Source organism: Meleagris gallopavo, chromosome 3 (genome assembly GCF_905368555.1).
Source record: "Meleagris gallopavo chromosome 3, MGAL_WU_HG_1.1, whole genome shotgun sequence".
Lineage (NCBI taxonomy): Eukaryota > Metazoa > Chordata > Aves > Galliformes > Phasianidae > Meleagris > Meleagris gallopavo.
In genome coordinates, this window is record NC_139406.1 from 26,955,837 (window position 1) to 26,977,881 (window position 22,045).

The 22,045-nt window shown below is 54.2% G+C and overlaps 1 protein-coding gene and 1 pseudogene across 1 annotated transcript; both read right to left on the minus strand.

Moving 5' to 3' along the window:
• Positions 1-338: 338 nt before the first annotated feature.
• On the minus strand, positions 339-7,402 carry LOC104915718 (SUN domain-containing protein 3-like; annotated as a pseudogene).
• Positions 7,403-8,000: 598 nt separating this feature from the next.
• On the minus strand, positions 8,001-17,882 carry LOC104916699 (SUN domain-containing protein 3-like). The gene is made up of 8 exons (XM_085219911.1): positions 17,792-17,882; positions 16,763-17,000; positions 14,404-14,494; positions 13,284-13,368; positions 12,694-12,806; positions 8,999-9,169; positions 8,553-8,645; positions 8,001-8,463 (listed from the first exon to the last, which is right to left on the minus strand). The coding sequence occupies exons 1-8, from the start codon at positions 17,880-17,882 to the stop codon at positions 8,305-8,307; spliced, it is 1,041 nt and encodes a 346-aa protein (XP_085076037.1). The 3' UTR covers positions 8,001-8,304.
• Between the last annotated feature and the right edge of the window lie 4,163 nt (positions 17,883-22,045).

Below are 22,045 nucleotides of genomic sequence, written 5' to 3' on the forward strand. Positions count from 1 at the left end.
TGACCGGCCTCCTTGCCCGTCAACTTGTCTTGCGTGACTTAGTGATGGTCAGCTCCTGCACTTTTAAAATAACTCCCTTAAAAGCATTCCCCGCCTTCCTGGGCTCCTGTGCGCTCCAGAACTGCCTCCTAAGGGACCCTCTCAACCACGGTCCGAAAGAGGCCAAGGTCTGCCCTCTGGAAGTCCAAGGGGGCAGCAGTTCTGCTGACTCTCGCCCGTGGTTCAACAAGGATCGGAAAATACAGTATCTTGTGATCACTTTGCCAACTCCCACCCAGCCGCTCCCTCCCTCCTCCTCCTCCTCCCCAGCAGGAGAGCAGGAGATAAGGGAATGAAAAAGCTCACGGGGCGAGACAGACAGGGAGATCTCTTAACAGTTACTCTGATGGACAAAAGAGACTCAAGATGGGAAAAGTTGAATTAATTTATTCTGAGTTTGTTGTTGGTTGTTGTTTTTTTTTTGTTAGACGCATGTGTTATCTCCCTCCCCCCTCTCCTGGAGCGCATGGCCCACATCATGCCTTGCCTTGTTAGTCACAGAGCCGGGGCCGGATGTGCCGCGCTGTTAGTAGGTAGGTAGGGTAATTTCTTTTGCCACTTGCTTTCGTCCCCTGGGTTTGCACCCCTGTCACGGGCTCAGACCTAGACATTCCTCCGTGACAGGTAAAGCTTTCCCTTATCTTCATCATCATGAGCTGGATTGCCGTGGAGCCTGAATTGACACACACAGGTGTAGTCCGGGTGGCCCCAGTTGCTCAGCACTTGCAGCTTTACGTAATTGATGAGCCCAGAGTGCTCATTCTGCAGTGAGGAAAAGAAATGAATTGTGTTTTCCCCAGCCAACCGCGGTTCTCCTCTCCCACGCTTCACGTCCCTCTTTGTAACCTTATCTTCAGCTGGAAGGTCTGACTGGGAGTCTGGCCTGGCGTGAAGGTGAACTCTCCTAGCAAAGTTCCTCCCTCGTCATCTTTTTCCTGCAGGCCCTACAGGAAGACAGGGGTGGAGAAAACAGAACAGTGGGATGCGCTGCTGGAAGAGGATCGCAAAGCCCCACAGGGCTTTGTGAAGCAAAGGTGGTCTAGGACCATCCACTGTGCCACTTCCCTTTCCCTCTGCCTCTCAAACTACCACCTCGCCCCAAGAGCGGGAAACCTTCTTTGCTGTGCTACCTTGGACAAAAAAGGAATGCTGTGGAAATGGAGCAACTCTGAGGAGCTTGTTTCTCCCCCTAGGCAGGGAAGAACTGCACGCAGCAGCCCTCTTAGAATCTGCAACCACCCTCCTCGTCAAACGCTGCGCAAAACTACCACCACCACAACCCAGAGGAATCAGTTACGTAGACAGCAAAGTCCTTAGGAGCACTGGAGATGCTGTCTGCATGGTACGCATTTGCTGGAATTCCATGGGTTAGTGTGACTGCCGTGGGAAAGATGGCCCTGGGCAACATGATGAAGACGTGCCCTTGACTTCCTGGGAAGGGCCAGCAGTTTCCAGGATGATTGTCAGGCTGAAAAGAGAAGAAGAAACAGTGTTCATGTGCAAAAGAGCCTCCTGCTGAAATTCCTGCCCCAGCATCAGGGGCTCTAGAGGTGTATTGGCCCATCGGCTCTGCTCCACAGCACAGGCATACGCGCATGGCTCTCGGGCTCCTTCTTTTGTGGGGCAACTTGCAAAAAATAAAGAAGAGGGGCTGCTGTGGCTGAAAGGCACCTGCCCAGGGCAAAGAAGGGCTCACCTGCACGAGCCTTTCCTGCAAGGGGAAGCAATCGCTCCCTCTCATCCAGTCCCACCCCCTTCCCCCGGCACCAGCCAGGGCTCCGACTTGTGCAAGTAGCTTAGGAGCAGTGCCAGGATGGGCTGGCAAACACAACATGGGGCCCTCCTGCAGTGCACGCCCTCCGTGCCCTCTTGGGTTCATTAAGAGCCCCAGCTCTTAATTCTCGCAGCCCAGATCTCTCGTGGCACCTTACGGGTTTCCCTTCAATACCAGCCAGCCAGTTCCACAATGGGCGGCAAGACAAGCAAGCTAGCCCGGCAGAAGCTTCCACAGAGGACTTGGGGCAGTCTGGCAGAAGAAATTCTCTGCCGGGATACACAAGAGGGGAGTAGGTCCTCGCAAGAAGGGGTGAAGACAAGGGTAAAGGACACCCTCAGCAGGGCATTTGGCCCCCTCTGCCCCGCGCCATTCTTCCTCTGTTTCACAGCGTTCTTACCTCAAGAATAATCTCAGGAGGCCTCATATAAGGTGTCACCAGCAACGACCCCCAGAAGACCTTCCCACTTCCAATCCAGGAGGGAGAAGTCTTGGAACGAACAATAGTGGCGCCTGCAAATTAAAACACGGGCACAATGGTCAAGCAAGGCCAGGAGGAATCAAGGGCTGCTGACTCTGTTTTCCACATGAACAGCTGCACAGAAATGCCGGCTGCCTTGGCACGGTCCTCTTCAAAAGAGTTTCTAAGCAGCCATACATCCCCAACAGTGACATTCCCCTCGTTCTTACTTGCCATATCCCTCTGCAACACAATGCAGGGACTCGCTCCACTACCCTAAGGGGCCACATAAACTGACAGCCAGCTGAGCAATCACGTGAGAAACAACACCAAGTAGGAGTAGTGCTTTTCGGATGTGCTCCAGCCCACTGAAGGCTCTCTCAGCAAGCACATTCTCAGGGCACAAAGTGGCCATTCACTTCTCACCCCTTCTCCCCTACCCTGCCCAAATGCCCATCCTGTCAAACTGGACAAGACGCCCTTTGGAACCACCATCTGGTGGTCTGTTTGTTTCTACAGCTTAACGGCACCTGAAGTTTTGGTGGCGTAATTAGGCGTCTCAAATGGGCTTTCTTCCAGCTTCTCCAGTACTTGATTGATCATCGCCTGAACAGCCTGGGAAGGAAGACAAAGGAGAGCGCCCGTCAGAAGGAAAAGAAAAGGGAAAAGAGTTGCCTCCCAGCTCCCCTACAAAGCCTGCCAAAGCAAACTCGGCTGCTCCACTTGGATGTAATTAACACTGGAGTTGCCTGGGAACCTCCAGAGTTCTGCTATGACCATCCGGCACGGGAATGGAGAGGCTGCTCACTCCAGCGCACTGGATGCGCATGTGGCAGGAACGGGCTTTTCCTGTCGAGATGCCCCATGACAGGCAGGCTGCACTGACAGACAGTCCTGCTGGCCAGGAGGTGGGGCTCGAGTCAGGCACAAGGCAGGGATTGCCCAGAGATCACCACGACTACTGCAGTCCAGCCATACACAGAGAGTTGAGTTAAAGCAGAAGACAGAGCTTGCCTACTGCAATGGGGAAGAAAGGCAAAATGCAGAAGGAACTAATGCCAGGCCTTGGGCTAACACGGCCTTTGGGATTCCCATCACGGGAATCACCATCAGCTCAAGCTTTGGGCAGACTTGGGACCGTGTGAGTTCAAGCCACCAAAAGAGACGGTATCCACGGAGCAAGGCCTCTGAAACCAGAACAGCTTTCAGTCTGGATGCCCCGCGGGGAGGCTGAAACACAACTGTGTTTCCTGTGGATCTGCACAGGCCCCAGGCACCCAGGGCTCCCAGGCTCAACTCAGGGTGCTGGCTTACAGGTCTTCCAGGGGAAGACCTGCCACCTCATGCACAGCAGCAGGTGCAGGTATGGACTGCTGAGACCGCTCTTTCTTTCCAGCCCTCCCCTCAGGATCACCTGAGATCCTGACAGAGAGCAAGAAAGGACTAGAGCATCTGAAATTCCCATCAGAGCTCATTCCTTTCCCCTACAAGTACTCCGGAGCAACAGAAAAAAGGACCGATGGTGATGCATGAGCATTTCTTCCTGCTGGACAAGCCTTTTAGCTGTCTGTGACAGGGAACGGGAGCGAGATATAATGGCACAGTGGGGAAAGAACTCTCTTAGCAGAGCTTTTTGCAATGTCCTCTTACCTCGCCGGAAAAGCCTGGGAGCTCAGAGTAGGCAGCGCCATGTTTTGAGGGACAGCCCAGCCTGACAGGGAACAGGTTTTGCACCTCCCTCCTGCAGGGGGAAGGATCCTACAAGGTCAGAAAAAACACCTCCTGCCATGCAGCCTGCTTGGTAGGATCCTGCTGAAGGGGGACGGGCTGGGAACTACAAGCCGCCTTTTTCAGTCCCTGCTTGTGACGCTCTGTACGTCAGATGTCTCCCTCTGGGTACCCAGACTTTTCCAACGCTTTCCTGTATCTGTCTTCCCGCTGTCAGCCAGCGTTTCATTACAGCCATGGCACAAGCAGACGTGAAGGACCACAGATGTTGGTAGAAAACACCAACAGGAAAAAACTGCGCATAGTTCTTCCTGCTCCTGTGAGAATTTCCGTGCACATACATGCATATAAGTTGTTGCCTTTTATAAGATGTCAAGTAAATTACCCCATGGTCAAAAAAAAAAAACAAAAAACCCAAATTCTTGTGTTTGCACCGACCTCTAAGCCATTTATTTATGCGGTGGGTTTTCCTGATCCTCTTTCCATCCTTCCTCGCCACTGAAGGGACAGAAGAAAAAACCACTTGCACACCCGCTCCATCAACTACTCGCGCAAGTCCCCTGAAGTCTTTTTTCATAGTCCTCATGCTTTTCTCAGTGACTTCATCCCTGCCGGCCTGAACTAGCAATAAGGGGTAATAATCAGAAGGGCGAATCAGATCAGGAAGTTTCCCAGAAATGTCCCTGACCCGCGCCCCAAGGAGGCAGCAGTCCTCCCTACTGGTACGGTCAAGCTGATGTGCACGGCCCTCCGTTCCTCTCAGCAGGGAGCTGCCAATGACAGCCACCCTTCTTTCCTTCCGGGTGGAGGCAGTCTTGAGGCGCGAGGTCGACTGCTTCGCCTGGGACAGCCTCGCAAGTGGACCTTCCACCGCACCCTGATCCGCCTCTCCCTCGAGTTCCAGGGCCTCACACCTATTTGGCAGAGGCACCTGGGGAACCGGGGTTGGTCGGGACGGCGGTTGCCCACATCGCCTAGCCGGGACCCGTTTGCACTCCTCCTCCCGTCTCCGAGGGCACCAACAGACTCAGGCACTTGCCACAGCCGCAGACTTGAACTGCCACTTCTTCAGGCAGGGGCTCTGAGTCACCACTGTATTTCTCACCAGGCCTTTTTGCCTGATAAACACCATGGTGAGATACGTTGTCCGGGAGGCAGGTGACGGGTCTACTAGTGGGCAGAGATTCCAGGCACCACGCACGCTGCCGTGCCTTCCCGCTCCCCTACCCAGCCTACTGCCGCCCCGTGCCCTGTACGCTCGCCCTGCTCGCTGCGCTCCGTAGCGGCAGGTTTATACATGCAGGGGGTGGTCCGCCGCTGCTCCTGGCTCCGCCGCCTCGGCGTCAGATCGCCGCTGCCACGCGGAGGGCAATGGCGGCCGGCAGTGCTCTCTACTGGTGCTACCCCTCAAGCCGACCGATTCCCTGCTGCAGTGCGGAACGCGTCCGCTCCGTGCCGAGTACGTCGGCAAAACGAATGGCAGAATGATATGGCTTGGAAGTTCTCTCTGAAGACCATCTAGCCCACACCCCTGCTAAAGCAGGTTCCCAGGTGGTGGGCTACCCAGGAAAGCGTCCAGCCTGGTCCCCTCCTCTGATACCCTCAAGAAAGATTTCCTGATGTTCGCATGGCATTTCCTGTGTTCCCGTGTGTACCCGATGCCCCTTAATTCTGTCACTGGGCACCAGCAAAAAGAGCCTGGCCCCACCCACTCGACTACTGCCCATTAGATATTTATAAGCATTGATAAGATCCCCTCTCAGCCTTCTCTTCTCCAGGCTGAACAGTCCCAGCTCTCTCAGCCTTTCCCCATAAGGAAGATGCTCCACAGGACACAGTACTCCAGATGTGGCCTCATTAGGGCAGCGGAGAGGGGGAGGATCACCTCCCTTGACCTGCTGGCCACGCTCTTTGGAAGGCAACCCAGGATCCCACTGGCCTTCTTGGCCACCTGAGCACACTGCTGGCTCATATTCAGCCGACTGTCCATCAGTACACCAAGACCTTTTCCGTCAGGCAGCTTTCCAGCCACCCCTCCCCAAGCCTGTAGGGTTGCCTGGGGCTGTTGTGACCAAAATGCAGGACCTGACACGTGGCCCTATGGAAACTCATACAGTTTACCGCGGCCCAGCAACCCAGGTCCCTCTGTAGTGCCTTTTCCCCCCTCTGGCAGATCAACATTCCCTCCCAACTTGGAGTCATCTGCAAACCTACTGAGGGTGTACTCAATTCCCTCATCAAGATCGTTAATAAAGATGTTAAACAGAAGCGGCCCCAGTACCGAGCCCTGGAGGACACCGCTCTGGACTGGCCGCCAACTGGATTTAACTCCACTGACCACAGCTCTTTGGGCCCGGCATCCAGCCAGCGTTTCACACAGCGGAGCATACGCCCATCCAAACCGTTGGCAGCCAGCTTCTCCACAAGAGTGTTGCGGGGGAGAGTGCCAAAGGCTTTACTGAAGTCCAGGCAGACAACATCGACAGCCATACCTTCATCCACTAAGCGCGTTACCTTATCTTGTCACAGAATGAAATCAGGGTTGTCAGACAGGATCTACCATTCATAAACCCACGCTGATTGGGCCTCATCCCCCAGTTTACCATTAGCTGGTCCGTGAGGCCTCCCGAGATGATCCGTTCCATGACCTTCCCTGGCACCGAGGTGAGACTACAGGTCTGTAGCTACCAGGATCATCTTTCCAGCCCTTTTTGAAGATGGGTGTCACGTTGGGTGTCACGTTTGCCAGTCCAACGGGCCATTTCCGGTTAGCCAAGACTGCCGAAAGATGATGGAGAGTGGCTTGGCAACCACGTCCGCCAACTCCCTCTGCACTCTAGGGTGCAGTCCATCTGGCCCCATGGACTTGTGAGCGTCCAGCTTTCAGAGCAGGTCCAAAACCATCTCACCGTGGATTGTGCAGGGCCTATTCTGTTCCCCATCCCTTCCTACCGGCACAAGGGAGTAACGAGTGTGCCCAGGGAGTAACTAGTCTTACTATGAAGGACTGAGGCAAAGAAGGTGTATGGGAGCTGCTGAGTCACGGCCTGAAGCACTGATTGATTGCCTGAGGCAAAGACCATGGGAGCCATGGGAGCACAGGTGGAGGCGTGAGGTGAGAAGGGTGCAGCCTGGCTCCACCTCTCCCAGACCTCATTTAAGGGCTGACTGCTGCTGGGGAAGGATCTCCCTCTGGAGATCCCTCCCTTTGGAGTCTTCTACTGCGAGCCTAGGCCACGGCCGAGCATCTAATTTTTGATGATCTCTTTCGACCATGATAATCTTTCTAATTATGAAACGTGTGTAATACCATCCGAACCACGCCACTCTGCTATCTGTACATTTGTAATCATACAGAAGGCATTAAGTACTTCAGCCTTATCCTGATCCTTGGTCACCATGTTGCCCTCAGCATCATCCAACAGGGGATGGAGATTCTGCCTAGGCTTCCTCTTGCTGTTGATGTATTTATAGAAATATTTACTGATGTTCTTCACCTTAGCGGCCAAGCTCCGTTCTAGCTGGGCCTTGGCTTTTCTAATTTTCTCCCTGAATGGCTGCACTACGTACTCGTAATGGTCATAAGTTGCTTGCCCATTCTTCCAAATACCATAAACTTTACTTTTGTTCCTGCGTTCCAGCCAAAGGCCTCTGTTCAGCCTGACCGGCCTCCTTGCCCGTCAACTTGTCTTGCGTGACTTAGTGATGGTCAGCTCCTGCACTTTTAAAATAACTCCCTTAAAAGCATTCCCCGCCTTCCTGGGCTCCTGTGCGCTCCAGAACTGCCTCCTAAGGGACCCTCTGAACCACGGTCCGAAAGAGGCCAAGGTCTGCCCTCTGGAAGTCCAAGGGGGCAGCAGTTCTGCTGACTCTCGCCCGTGGTTCAACAAGGATCGGAAAATACAGTATCTTGTGATCACTTTGCCAACTCCCACCCAGCCGCTCCCTCCCTCCTCCTCCTCCTCCCCAGCAGGAGAGCAGGAGATAAGGGAATGAAAAAGCTCACGGGGCGAGACAGACAGGGAGATCTCTTAACAGTTACTCTGATGGACAAAAGAGACTCAAGATGGGAAAAGTTGAATTAATTTATTCTGAGTTTGTTGTTGGTTGTTGTTTTTTTTTTGTTAGACGCATGTGTTATCTCCCTCCCCCCTCTCCTGGAGCGCATGGCCCACATCATGCCTTGCCTTGTTAGTCACAGAGCCGGGGCCGGATGTGCCGCGCTGTTAGTAGGTAGGTAGGGTAATTTCTTTTGCCACTTGCTTTCGTCCCCTGGGTTTGCACCCCTGTCACGGGCTCAGACCTAGACATTCCTCCGTGACAGGTAAAGCTTTCCCTTATCTTCATCATCATGAGCTGGATTGCCGTGGAGCCTGAATTGACACACACAGGTGTAGTCCGGGTGGCCCCAGTTGCTCAGCACTTGCAGCTTTACGTAATTGATGAGCCCAGAGTGCTCATTCTGCAGTGAGGAAAAGAAATGAATTGTGTTTTCCCCAGCCAACCGCGGTTCTCCTCTCCCACGCTTCACGTCCCTCTTTGTAACCTTACCTTCAGCTGGAAGGTCTGACTGGGAGTCTGGCCTGGCGTGAAGGTGAACTCTCCTAGCAAAGTTCCTCCCTCGTCATCTTTTTCCTGCAGGCCCTACAGGAAGACAGGGGTGGAGAAAACAGAACAGTGGGATGCGCTGCTGGAAGAGGATCGCAAAGCCCCACAGGGCTTTGTGAAGCAAAGGTGGTCTAGGACCATCCACTGTGCCACTTCCCTTTCCCTCTGCCTCTCAAACTACCACCTCGCCCCAAGAGCGGGAAACCTTCTTTGCTGTGCTACCTTGGACAAAAAAGGAATGCTGTGGAAATGGAGCAACTCTGAGGAGCTTGTTTCTCCCCCTAGGCAGGGAAGAACTGCACGCAGCAGCCCTCTTAGAATCTGCAACCACCCTCCTCGTCAAACGCTGCACAAAACTACCACCACCACAACCCAGAGGAATCACTTACGTAGACAGCAAAGTCCTTAGGAGCACTGGAGATGCTGTCTGCACGGTACGCATTTGCTGGAATTCCATGGGTTAGTGTGACTGCCGTGGGAAAGATGGCCCTGGGCAACATGATGAAGACGTGCCCTTGACTTCCTGGGAAGGGCCAGCAGTTTCCAGGATGATTGTCAGGCTGAAAAGAGAAGAAGAAACAGTGTTCATGTGCAAAAGAGCCTCCTGCTGAAATTCCTGCCCCAGCATCAGGGGCTCTAGAGGTGTATTGGCCCATCGGCTCTGCTCCACAGCACAGGCATACGCGCATGGCTCTCGGGCTCCTTCTTTTGTGGGGCAACTTGCAAAAAATAAAGAAGAGGGGCTGCTGTGGCTGAAAGGCACCTGCCCAGGGCAAAGAAGGGCTCACCTGCACGAGCCTTTCCTGCAAGGGGAAGCAATCGCTCCCTCTCATCCAGTCCCACCCCCTTCCCCCGGCACCAGCCAGGGCTCCGACTTGTGCAAGTAGCTTAGGAGCAGTGCCAGGATGGGCTGGCAAACACAACATGGGGCCCTCCTGCAGTGCACGCCCTCCGTGCCCTCTTGGGTTCATTAAGAGCCCCAGCTCTTAATTCTCGCAGCCCAGATCTCTCGTGGCACCTTACGGGTTTCCCTTCAATACCAGCCAGCCAGTTCCACAATGGGCGGCAAGACAAGCAAGCTAGCCCGGCAGAAGCTTCCACAGAGGACTTGGGGCAGTCTGGCAGAAGAAATTCTCTGCCGGGATACACAAGAGGGGAGTAGGTCCTCGCAAGAAGGGGTGAAGACAAGGGTAAAGGACACCCTCAGCAGGGCATTTGGCCCCCTCTGCCCCGCGCCATTCTTCCTCTGTTTCACAGCGTTCTTACCTCAAGAATAATCTCAGGAGGCCTCATATAAGGTGTCACCAGCAACGACCCCCAGAAAACCTTCCCACTTCCAATCCAGGAGGGAGAAGTCTTGGAACGAACAATAGTGGCGCCTGCAAATTAAAACACGGGCACAATGGTCAAGCAAGGCCAGGAGGAATCAAAGGCTGCTGACTCTGTTTTCCACATGAACAGCTGCACAGAAATGCCGGCTGCCTTGGCACGGTCCTCTTCAAAAGAGTTTCTAAGCAGCCATACATCCCCAACAGTGACATTCCCCTCGTTCTTACTTGCCATATCCCTCTGCAACACAATGCAGGGACTCGCTCCACTAGAAAAGGGAGGCTTCCTGCAAGCTTAGTCTGTGCCGAGGATAACAGGAACCAGCCGCCACCTCGATACAGAGACCATGGAAGCGCAATTTGCTCACAGGAGTCTCGGAACCTGAGCGGACCTGAGGCGGGAAAAGCGCTTCAGCCGCTGCGCCAGCCTGGAGACAAGTTCTTACTCCCCGCACAGCGATCAGTGCACGCTAGAGATGACCGAAATGCGCAGCGCCAGATCCAAAATCAAGGAACAGAAATCCATGAAAACATCTGGCACGCATTAGCGTTTGCTTTCTTCAGACAAAAAACCACTGCAACTCAATTCCGCCAAGTTTAATCCGAGGACCGCGAGAAAGTATTCGGATCACAGTCAAATCTGACGCACCCGGAGTCATAGCGGCCTCTTCCGAGACTCCTCCACTCTTCGGACGTCTGCGTTTCACCTCAAGGACACAGCTCGCACTCCTTGTCCGGAACGTAGTGCATGCTCGATTACCTCCCCCGGAAGACCACAGCAACTATCCACGCTCTGTCCCCTGATACAGGCTCTGAACCATAATCGGGTGGTTCTGCGTCCGCACCCGCTCGCCCCCAGCACGCTCCAGTGCCCCGCCGCGCTTTCGGGTCCGCCTGCCTGTCCCCGTCAGACCCCCGGGCATGGGAGTTGCTCAGCCACTTCAGACCGCGTCTCGATCCAACTGAAAGAGGGAATTGACTCACACCTGCGCATCCGGTTGGCAACTCAGCTGCCCTTCTAATTTGACGATCCTGTTCGTTCCCGGCCTTACTGTCCGAAAGTCCCCTATGCAAGATTTCTGAAGTCCTCCTCTCCAGGACTCCCCCTCCTAGGTCCGCCCTGCCAGGCGGAGGGACCGCGCGCCCTTAGAACGATCCCTCGGACGCACCCGGTATCCCCTCTACGTTTCCGACACTCAACTCCAGCTAGTGGCTCCACGCCTCCCCAGCTCTGTCGCGCACGGCCGATGTTCCCCCTGCTCAATCCCCATATACCACCTGAGGTCTATCCAAGATTAAAGACGCATGAGCTGGACCCTGATGCCCCTTTCACCTCTTCCCCCACTCCACCACCCCCACCCCTTGCCACAGCAACAACACTACTCCTAGGGTCTCTGACATATCAGGGTCGAGACATATCCGCTGGCTCACCCCATACCATGAGCCAGTACCAGACTCCTGCGTACCAACCGATTCATTTAAGGGTGCGGGCAGTTTCAGTCAGGCCTCGCCATCAATGGTTACAGCCTCCCAGCATCATGCCGGATGCTCAGTTCGTCCCTCCGATGCGCTCTCCCCTCACAGTCGATTGCCTAGTTTCGAAGAGCAAGATAGGGCTCACCAGCACTTATGCCTGCAGCCTCCATGACGTGGTAAAGTCCCGTCACCTCCACTTAGACGAAGATTCCTAGCCTTGGCTATGCCTGCAGGCCGACTATTGATCTTGCCTGACTTGAACGGATCCGACCCATCTCACTATTAACGATTAAGTCCTTCCTACTTCTCACGGAGATTGCTCTGATAATAGTTCACGCCACTCTTATGCTGCTTATTCCTATGCTGACTTGAGTCACTCCTTTATCTCTCTTTTGTTCTTCAGATTACGGCTCTTCACTGCTGTTATTCCTATTAAACTCCTAAGCATCCGTTCTGTCTCGTCAGTCAGCTCTACAGCCGCATGTTGATGACAGCTGATTCTTAACATCATTGTCTCACTCCACCCTCCTCCTCCCGAGGAGAGACCCAAGCGGATCTCTTCCTACACCAGGATATATATCGAGGTGTTGTTTTTTGTAGGATCTCTCGAGACAATTGCTTTGATAAGCGGCGTTGTGTAGGTAATTTCCTCTTCCGGTCCCTCGTAGCTAGAATGGCGTGTTCTTTAGAGCTTGCCGGCCGAGGCTCTCGGGCTCCTTCTTTTGTGGGGCAACTTGCAAAAAATAAAGAAGAGGGGCTGCTGTGGCTGAAAGGCACCTGCCCAGGGCAAAGAAGGGCTCACCTGCACGAGCCTTTCCTGCAAGGGGAAGCAATCGCTCCCTCTCATCCAGTCCCACCCCCTTCCCCCGGCACCAGCCAGGGCTCCGACTTGTGCAAGTAGCTTAGGAGCAGTGCCAGGATGGGCTGGCAAACACAACATGGGGCCCTCCTGCAGTGCACGCCCTCCGTGCCCTCTTGGGTTCATTAAGAGCCCCAGCTCTTAATTCTCGCAGCCCAGATCTCTCGTGGCACCTTACGGGTTTCCCTTCAATACCAGCCAGCCAGTTCCACAATGGGCGGCAAGACAAGCAAGCTAGCCCGGCAGAAGCTTCCACAGAGGACTTGGGGCAGTCTGGCAGAAGAAATTCTCTGCCGGGATACACAAGAGGGGAGTAGGTCCTCGCAAGAAGGGGTGAAGACAAGGGTAAAGGACACCCTCAGCAGGGCATTTGGCCCCCTCTGCCCCGCGCCATTCTTCCTCTGTTTCACAGCGTTCTTACCTCAAGAATAATCTCAGGAGGCCTCATATAAGGTGTCACCAGCAACGACCCCCAGAAGACCTTCCCACTTCCAATCCAGGAGGGAGAAGTCTTGGAACGAACAATAGTGGCGCCTGCAAATTAAAACACGGGCACAATGGTCAAGCAAGGCCAGGAGGAATCAAGGGCTGCTGACTCTGTTTTCCACATGAACAGCTGCACAGAAATGCCGGCTGCCTTGGCACGGTCCTCTTCAAAAGAGTTTCTAAGCAGCCATACATCCCCAACAGTGACATTCCCCTCGTTCTTACTTGCCATATCCCTCTGCAACACAATGCAGGGACTCGCTCCACTACCCTAAGGGGCCACATAAACTGACAGCCAGCTGAGCAATCACGTGAGAAACAACACCAAGTAGGAGTAGTGCTTTTCGGATGTGCTCCAGCCCACTGAAGGCTCTCTCAGCAAGCACATTCTCAGGGCACAAAGTGGCCATTCACTTCTCACCCCTTCTCCCCTACCCTGCCCAAATGCCCATCCTGTCAAACTGGACAAGACGCCCTTTGGAACCACCATCTGGTGGTCTGTTTGTTTCTACAGCTTAACGGCACCTGAAGTTTTGGTGGCGTAATTAGGCGTCTCAAATGGGCTTTCTTCCAGCTTCTCCAGTACTTGATTGATCATCGCCTGAACAGCCTGGGAAGGAAGACAAAGGAGAGCGCCCGTCAGAAGGAAAAGAAAAGGGAAAAGAGTTGCCTCCCAGCTCCCCTACAAAGCCTGCCAAAGCAAACTCGGCTGCTCCACTTGGATGTAATTAACACTGGAGTTGCCTGGGAACCTCCAGAGTTCTGCTATGACCATCCGGCACGGGAATGGAGAGGCTGCTCACTCCAGCGCACTGGATGCGCATGTGGCAGGAACGGGCTTTTCCTGTCGAGATGCCCCATGACAGGCAGGCTGCACTGACAGACAGTCCTGCTGGCCAGGAGGTGGGGCTCGAGTCAGGCACAAGGCAGGGATTGCCCAGAGATCACCACGACTACTGCAGTCCAGCCATACACAGAGAGTTGAGTTAAAGCAGAAGACAGAGCTTGCCTACTGCAATGGGGAAGAAAGGCAAAATGCAGAAGGAACTAATGCCAGGCCTTGGGCTAACACGGCCTTTGGGATTCCCATCACGGGAATCACCATCAGCTCAAGCTTTGGGCAGACTTGGGACCGTGTGAGTTCAAGCCACCAAAAGAGACGGTATCCACGGAGCAAGGCCTCTGAAACCAGAACAGCTTTCAGTCTGGATGCCCCGCGGGGAGGCTGAAACACAACTGTGTTTCCTGTGGATCTGCACAGGCCCCAGGCACCCAGGGCTCCCAGGCTCAACTCAGGGTGCTGGCTTACAGGTCTTCCAGGGGAAGACCTGCCACCTCATGCACAGCAGCAGGTGCAGGTATGGACTGCTGAGACCGCTCTTTCTTTCCAGCCCTCCCCTCAGGATCACCTGAGATCCTGACAGAGAGCAAGAAAGGACTAGAGCATCTGAAATTCCCATCAGAGCTCATTCCTTTCCCCTACAAGTACTCCGGAGCAACAGAAAAAAGGACCGATGGTGATGCATGAGCATTTCTTCCTGCTGGACAAGCCTTTTAGCTGTCTGTGACAGGGAACGGGAGCGAGATATAATGGCACAGTGGGGAAAGAACTCTCTTAGCAGAGCTTTTTGCAATGTCCTCTTACCTCGCCGGAAAAGCCTGGGAGCTCAGAGTAGGCAGCGCCATGTTTTGAGGGACAGACCAGCCTGACAGGGAACAGGTTTTGCACCTCCCACCTGCAGGGGGAAGGATCCTACAAGGTCAGAAAAAACACCTCCTGCCAAGCAGCCTGCTTGGTAGGATCCTGCTGAAGGGGGACGGGCTGGGAACTACAAGCCGCCTTTTTCAGTCCCTGCTTGTGACGCTCTGTACGTCAGATGTCTCCCTCTGGGTACCCAGACTTTTCCAACGCTTTCCTGTATCTGTCTTCCCGCTGTCAGCCAGCGTTTCATTACAGCCATGGCACAAGCAGACGTGAAGGACCACAGATGTTGGTAGAAAACACCAACAGGAAAAAACTGCGCATAGTTCTTCCTGCTCCTGTGAGAATTTCCGTGCACATACATGCATATAAGTTGTTGCCTTTTATAAGATGTCAAGTAAATTACCCCATGGTCAAAAAAAAAAAACAAAAAACCCAAATTCTTGTGTTTGCACCGACCTCTAAGCCATTTATTTATGCGGTGGGTTTTCCTGATCCTCTTTCCATCCTTCCTCGCCACTGAAGGGACAGAAGAAAAAACCACTTGCACACCCGCTCCATCAACTACTCGCGCAAGTCCCCTGAAGTCTTTTTTCATAGTCCTCATGCTTTTCTCAGTGACTTCATCCCTGCCGGCCTGAACTAGCAATAAGGGGTAATAATCAGAAGGGCGAATCAGATCAGGAAGTTTCCCAGAAATGTCCCTGACCCGCGCCCCAAGGAGGCAGCAGTCCTCCCTACTGGTACGGTCAAGCTGATGTGCACGGCCCTCCGTTCCTCTCAGCAGGGAGCTGCCAATGACAGCCACCCTTCTTTCCTTCCGGGTGGAGGCAGTCTTGAGGCGCGAGGTCGACTGCTTCGCCTGGGACAGCCTCGCAAGTGGACCTTCCACCGCACCCTGATCCGCCTCTCCCTCGAGTTCCAGGGCCTCACACCTATTTGGCAGAGGCACCTGGGGAACCGGGGTTGGTCGGGACGGCGGTTGCCCACATCGCCTAGCCGGGACCCGTTTGCACTCCTCCTCCCGTCTCCGAGGGCACCAACAGACTCAGGCACTTGCCACAGCCGCAGACTTGAACTGCCACTTCTTCAGGCAGGGGCTCTGAGTCACCACTGTATTTCTCACCAGGCCTTTTTGCCTGATAAACACCATGGTGAGATACGTTGTCCGGGAGGCAGGTGACGGGTCTACTAGTGGGCAGAGATTCCAGGCACCACGCACGCTGCCGTGCCTTCCCGCTCCCCTACCCAGCCTACTGCCGCCCCGTGCCCTGTACGCTCGCCCTGCTCGCTGCGCTCCGTAGCGGCAGGTTTATACATGCAGGGGGTGGTCCGCCGCTGCTCCTGGCTCCGCCGCCTCGGAGTCAGATCGCCGCTGCCACGCGGAGGGCAATGGCGGCCGGCAGTGCTCTCTACTGGTGCTACCCCTCAAGCCGACCGATTCCCTGCTGCAGTGCGGAACGCGTCCGCTCCGTGCCGAGTACGTCGGCAAAACGAATGGCAGAATGATATGGCTTGGAAGTTCTCTCTGAAGACCATCTAGCCCACACCCCTGCTAAAGCAGGTTCCCAGGTGGTGGGCTACCCAGGAAAGCGTCCAGCCTGGTCCCCTCCTCTGATACCCTCAAGAAAGATTTCCTGATGTTCGCATGGCATTTCCTGTGTTCCCGTGTGTACCCGATGCCCCTTAATTCTGTCACTGGGCACCAGCAAAAAGAGCCTGGCCCCACCCACTCGACTACTGCCCATTAGATATTTATAAGCATTGATAAGATCCCCTCTCAGCCTTCTCTTCTCCAGGCTGAACAGTCCCAGCTCTCTCAGCCTTTCCCCATAAGGAAGATGCTCCACAGGACACAGTACTCCAGATGTGGCCTCATTAGGGCAGCGGAGAGGGGGAGGATCACCTCCCTTGACCTGCTGGCCACGCTCTTTGGAAGGCAACCCAGGATCCCACTGGCCTTCTTGGCCACCTGAGCACACTGCTGGCTCATATTCAGCCGACTGTCCATCAGTACACCAAGACCTTTTCCGTCAGGCAGCTTTCCAGCCACCCCTCCCCAAGCCTGTAGGGTTGCCTGGGGCTGTTGTGACCAAAATGCAGGACCTGACACGTGGCCCTATGGAAACTCATACAGTTTACCGCGGCCCAGCAACCCAGGTCCCTCTGTAGTGCCTTTTCCCCCCTCTGGCAGATCAACATTCCCTCCCAACTTGGAGTCATCTGCAAACCTACTGAGGGTGTACTCAATTCCCTCATCAAGATCGTTAATAAAGATGTTAAACAGAAGCGGCCCCAGTACCGAGCCCTGGAGGACACCGCTCTGGACTGGCCGCCAACTGGATTTAACTCCACTGACCACAGCTCTTTGGGCCCGGCATCCAGCCAGCGTTTCACACAGCGGAGCATACGCCCATCCAAACCGTTGGCAGCCAGCTTCTCCACAAGAGTGTTGCGGGGGAGAGTGCCAAAGGCTTTACTGAAGTCCAGGCAGACAACATCGACAGCCATACCTTCATCCACTAAGCGCGTTACCTTATCTTGTCACAGAATGAAATCAGGGTTGTCAGACAGGATCTACCATTCATAAACCCACGCTGATTGGGCCTCATCCCCCAGTTTACCATTAGCTGGTCCGTGAGGCCTCCCGAGATGATCCGTTCCATGACCTTCCCTGGCACCGAGGTGAGACTACAGGTCTGTAGCTACCAGGATCATCTTTCCAGCCCTTTTTGAAGATGGGTGTCACGTTGGGTGTCACGTTTGCCAGTCCAACGGGCCATTTCCGGTTAGCCAAGACTGCCGAAAGATGATGGAGAGTGGCTTGGCAACCACGTCCGCCAACTCCCTCTGCACTCTAGGGTGCAGTCCATCTGGCCCCATGGACTTGTGAGCGTCCAGCTTTCAGAGCAGGTCCAAAACCATCTCACCGTGGATTGTGCAGGGCCTATTCTGTTCCCCATCCCTTCCTACCAGCACAAGGGAGTAACGAGTGTGCCCAGGGAGTAACTAGTCTTACTATGAAGGACTGAGGCAAAGAAGGTGTATGGGAGCTGCTGAGTCACGGCCTGAAGCACTGATTGATTGCCTGAGGCAAAGACCATGGGAGCCATGGGAGCACAGGTGGAGGCGTGAGGTGAGAAGGGTGCAGCCTGGCTCCACCTCTCCCAGACCTCATTTAAGGGCTGACTGCTGCTGGGGAAGGATCTCCCTCTGGAGATCCCTCCCTTTGGAGTCTTCTACTGCGAGCCTAGGCCACGGCCGAGCATCTAATTTTTGATGATCTCTTTCGACCATGATAATCTTTCTAATTATGAAACGTGTGTAATACCATCCGAACCACGCCACTCTGCTATCTGTACATTTGTAATCATACAGAAGGCATTAAGTACTTCAGCCTTATCCTGATCCTTGGTCACCATGTTGCCCTCAGCATCATCCAACAGGGGATGGAGATTCTGCCTAGGCTTCCTCTTGCTGTTGATGTATTTATAGAAATATTTACTGATGTTCTTCACCTTAGCGGCCAAGCTCCGTTCTAGCTGGGCCTTGGCTTTTCTAATTTTCTCCCTGAATGGCTGCACTACGTACTCGTAATGGTCATAAGTTGCTTGCCCATTCTTCCAAATACCATAAACTTTACTTTTGTTCCCGCGTTCCAGCCAAAGGCCTCTGTTCAGCCTGACCGGCCTCCTTGCCCGTCAACTTGTCTTGCGTGACTTAGTGATGGTCAGCTCCTGCACTTTTAAAATAACTCCCTTAAAAGCATTCCCCGCCTTCCTGGGCTCCTGTGCGCTCCAGAACTGCCTCCTAAGGGACCCTCTCAACCACGGTCCGAAAGAGGCCAAGGTCTGCCCTCTGGAAGTCCAAGGGGGCAGCAGTTCTGCTGACTCTCGCCCGTGGTTCAACAAGGATCGGAAAATACAGTATCTTGTGATCACTTTGCCAACTCCCACCCAGCCGCTCCCTCCCTCCTCCTCCTCCTCCCCAGCAGGAGAGCAGGAGATAAGGGAATGAAAAAGCTCACGGGGCGAGACAGACAGGGAGATCTCTTAACAGTTACTCTGATGGACAAAAGAGACTCAAGATGGGAAAAGTTGAATTAATTTATTCTGAGTTTGTTGTTGGTTGTTGTTTTTTTTTTGTTAGACGCATGTGTTATCTCCCTCCCCCCTCTCCTGGAGCGCATGGCCCACATCATGCCTTGCCTTGTTAGTCACAGAGCCGGGGCCGGATGTGCCGCGCTGTTAGTAGGTAGGTAGGGTAATTTCTTTTGCCACTCGCTTTTTTGCCGCTCGTCCCTGGGTTTGCACCCCTGTCACGGGCTCAGACCTAGACATTCCTCCGTGACAGGTAAAGCTTTCCCTTATCTTCATCATCATGAGCTGGATTGCCGTGGAGCCTGAATTGACACACACAGGTGTAGTCCGGGTGGCCCCAGTTGCTCAGCACTTGCAGCTTTACGTAATTGATGAGCCCAGAGTGCTCATTCTGCAGTGGGGAAAAGAAATGAATTGTGTTTTCCCCAGCCAACCGCGGTTCTCCTCTCCCACGCTTCACGTCCCTCTTTGTAACCTTACCTTCAGCTGGAAGGTCTGACTGGGAGTCTGGCCTGGCGTGAAGGTGAACTCTCCTAGCAAAGTTCCTCCCTCGTCATCTTTTTCCTGCAGGCCCTACAGGAAGACAGGGGTGGAGAAAACAGAACAGTGGGATGCGCTGCTGGAAGAGGATCGCAAAGCCCCACAGGGCTTTGTGAAGCAAAGGTGGTCTAGGACCATCCACTGTGCCACTTCCCTTTCCCTCTGCCTCTCAAACTACCACCTCGCCCCAAGAGCGGGAAACCTTCTTTGCTGTGCTACCTTGGACAAAAAAGGAATGCTGTGGAAATGGAGCAACTCTGAGGAGCTTGTTTCTCCCCCTAGGCAGGGAAGAACTGCACGCAGCAGCCCTCTTAGAATCTGCAACCACCCTCCTCGTCAAACGCTGCGCAAAACTACCACCACCACAACCCAGAGGAATCAGTTACGTAGACAGCAAAGTCCTTAGGAGCACTGGAGATGCTGTCTGCATGGTACGCATTTGCTGGAATTCCATGGGTTAGTGTGACTGCCGTGGGAAAGATGGCCCTGGGCAACATGATGAAGACGTGCCCTTGACTTCCTGGGAAGGGCCAGCAGTTTCCAGGATGATTGTCAGGCTGAAAAGAGAAGAAGAAACAGTGTTCATGTGCAAAAGAGCCTCCTGCTGAAATTCCTGCCCCAGCATCAGGGGCTCTAGAGGTGTATTGGCCCATCGGCTCTGCTCCACAGCACAGGCATACGCGCATGGCTCTCGGGCTCCTTCTTTTGTGGGGCAACTTGCAAAAAATAAAGAAGAGGGGCTGCTGTGGCTGAAAGGCACCTGCCCAGGGCAAAGAAGGGCTCACCTGCACGAGCCTTTCCTGCAAGGGGAAGCAATCGCTCCCTCTCATCCAGTCCCACCCCCTTCCCCCGGCACCAGCCAGGGCTCCGACTTGTGCAAGTAGCTTAGGAGCAGTGCCAGGATGGGCTGGCAAACACAACATGGGGCCCTCCTGCAGTGCACGCCCTCCGTGCCCTCTTGGGTTCATTAAGAGCCCCAGCTCTTAATTCTCGCAGCCCAGATCTCTCGTGGCACCTTACGGGTTTCCCTTCAATACCAGCCAGCCAGTTCCACAATGGGCGGCAAGACAAGCAAGCTAGCCCGGCAGAAGCTTCCACAGAGGACTTGGGGCAGTCTGGCAGAAGAAATTCTCTGCCGGGATACACAAGAGGGGAGTAGGTCCTCGCAAGAAGGGGTGAAGACAAGGGTAAAGGACACCCTCAGCAGGGCATTTGGCCCCCTCTGCCCCGCGCCATTCTTCCTCTGTTTCACAGCGTTCTTACCTCAAGAATAATCTCAGGAGGCCTCATATAAGGTGTCACCAGCAACGACCCCCAGAAGACCTTCCCACTTCCAATCCAGGAGGGAGAAGTCTTGGAACGAACAATAGTGGCGCCTGCAAATTAAAACACGGGCACAATGGTCAAGCAAGGCCAGGAGGAATCAAGGGCTGCTGACTCTGTTTTCCACATGAACAGCTGCACAGAAATGCCGGCTGCCTTGGCACGGTCCTCTTCAAAAGAGTTTCTAAGCAGCCATACATCCCCAACAGTGACATTCCCCTCGTTCTTACTTGCCATATCCCTCTGCAACACAATGCAGGGACTCGCTCCACTACCCTAAGGGGCCACATAAACTGACAGCCAGCTGAGCAATCACGTGAGAAACAACACCAAGTAGGAGTAGTGCTTTTCGGATGTGCTCCAGCCCACTGAAGGCTCTCTCAGCAAGCACATTCTCAGGGCACAAAGTGGCCATTCACTTCTCACCCCTTCTCCCCTACCCTGCCCAAATGCCCATCCTGTCAAACTGGACAAGACGCCCTTTGGAACCACCATCTGGTGGTCTGTTTGTTTCTACAGCTTAACGGCACCTGAAGTTTTGGTGGCGTAATTAGGCGTCTCAAATGGGCTTTCTTCCAGCTTCTCCAGTACTTGATTGATCATCGCCTGAACAGCCTGGGAAGGAAGACAAAGGAGAGCGCCCGTCAGAAGGAAAAGAAAAGGGAAAAGAGTTGCCTCCCAGCTCCCCTACAAAGCCTGCCAAAGCAAACTCGGCTGCTCCACTTGGATGTAATTAACACTGGAGTTGCCTGGGAACCTCCAGAGTTCTGCTATGACCATCCGGCACGGGAATGGAGAGGCTGCTCACTCCAGCGCACTGGATGCGCATGTGGCAGGAACGGGCTTTTCCTGTCGAGATGCCCCATGACAGGCAGGCTGCACTGACAGACAGTCCTGCTGGCCAGGAGATGGGGCTCGAGTCAGGCACAAGGCAGGGATTGCCCAGAGATCACCACGACTACTGCAGTCCAGCCATACACAGAGAGTTGAGTTAAAGCAGAAGACAGAGCTTGCCTACTGCAATGGGGAAGAAAGGCAAAATGCAGAAGGAACTAATGCCAGGCCTTGGGCTAACACGGCCTTTGGGATTCCCATCACGGGAATCACCATCAGCTCAGGCTTTGGGCAGACTTGGGACCGTGTGAGTTCAAGCCACCAAAAGAGACGGTATCCACGGAGCAAGGCCTCTGAAACCAGAACAGCTTTCAGTCTGGATGCCCCGCGGGGAGGCTGAAACACAACTGTGTTTCCTGTGGATCTGCACAGGCCCCAGGCACCCAGGGCTCCCAGGCTCAACTCAGGGTGCTGGCTTACAGGTCTTCCAGGGGAAGACCTGCCACCTCATGCACAGCAGCAGGTGCAGGTATGGACTGCTGAGACCGCTCTTTCTTTCCAGCCCTCCCCTCAGGATCACCTGAGATCCTGACAGAGAGCAAGAAAGGACTAGAGCATCTGAAATTCCCATCAGAGCTCATTCCTTTCCCCTACAAGTACTCCGGAGCAACAGAAAAAAGGACCGATGGTGATGCATGAGCATTTCTTCCTGCTGGACAAGCCTTTTAGCTGTCTGTGACAGGGAACGGGAGCGAGATATAATGGCACAGTGGAGAAAGAACTGTCTT

What these genes read in the sequence shown, in the direction of transcription:
- LOC104916699 (XM_085219911.1), bottom strand. Translation starts at nt 17,882, where the DNA reads ATGGTGACCAAGGATCAGGATAAGGCTGAAGTACTTAATGCCTTCTGT. An exon ending in GCGGTGTCCTCCAGGGCTCG is followed by an intron (nt 14,495 to 16,762) that starts GTACTGGGGCCG and finishes TTCCCCCTGCAG; the next exon opens with GTGGGAGGTGCAAAACCTGT. An exon ending in TCCCAGGCTTTTCCGGCGAG is followed by an intron (nt 13,369 to 14,403) that starts GTAAGAGGACAT and finishes CTTCCTTCCCAG; the next exon opens with GCTGTTCAGGCGATGATCAA.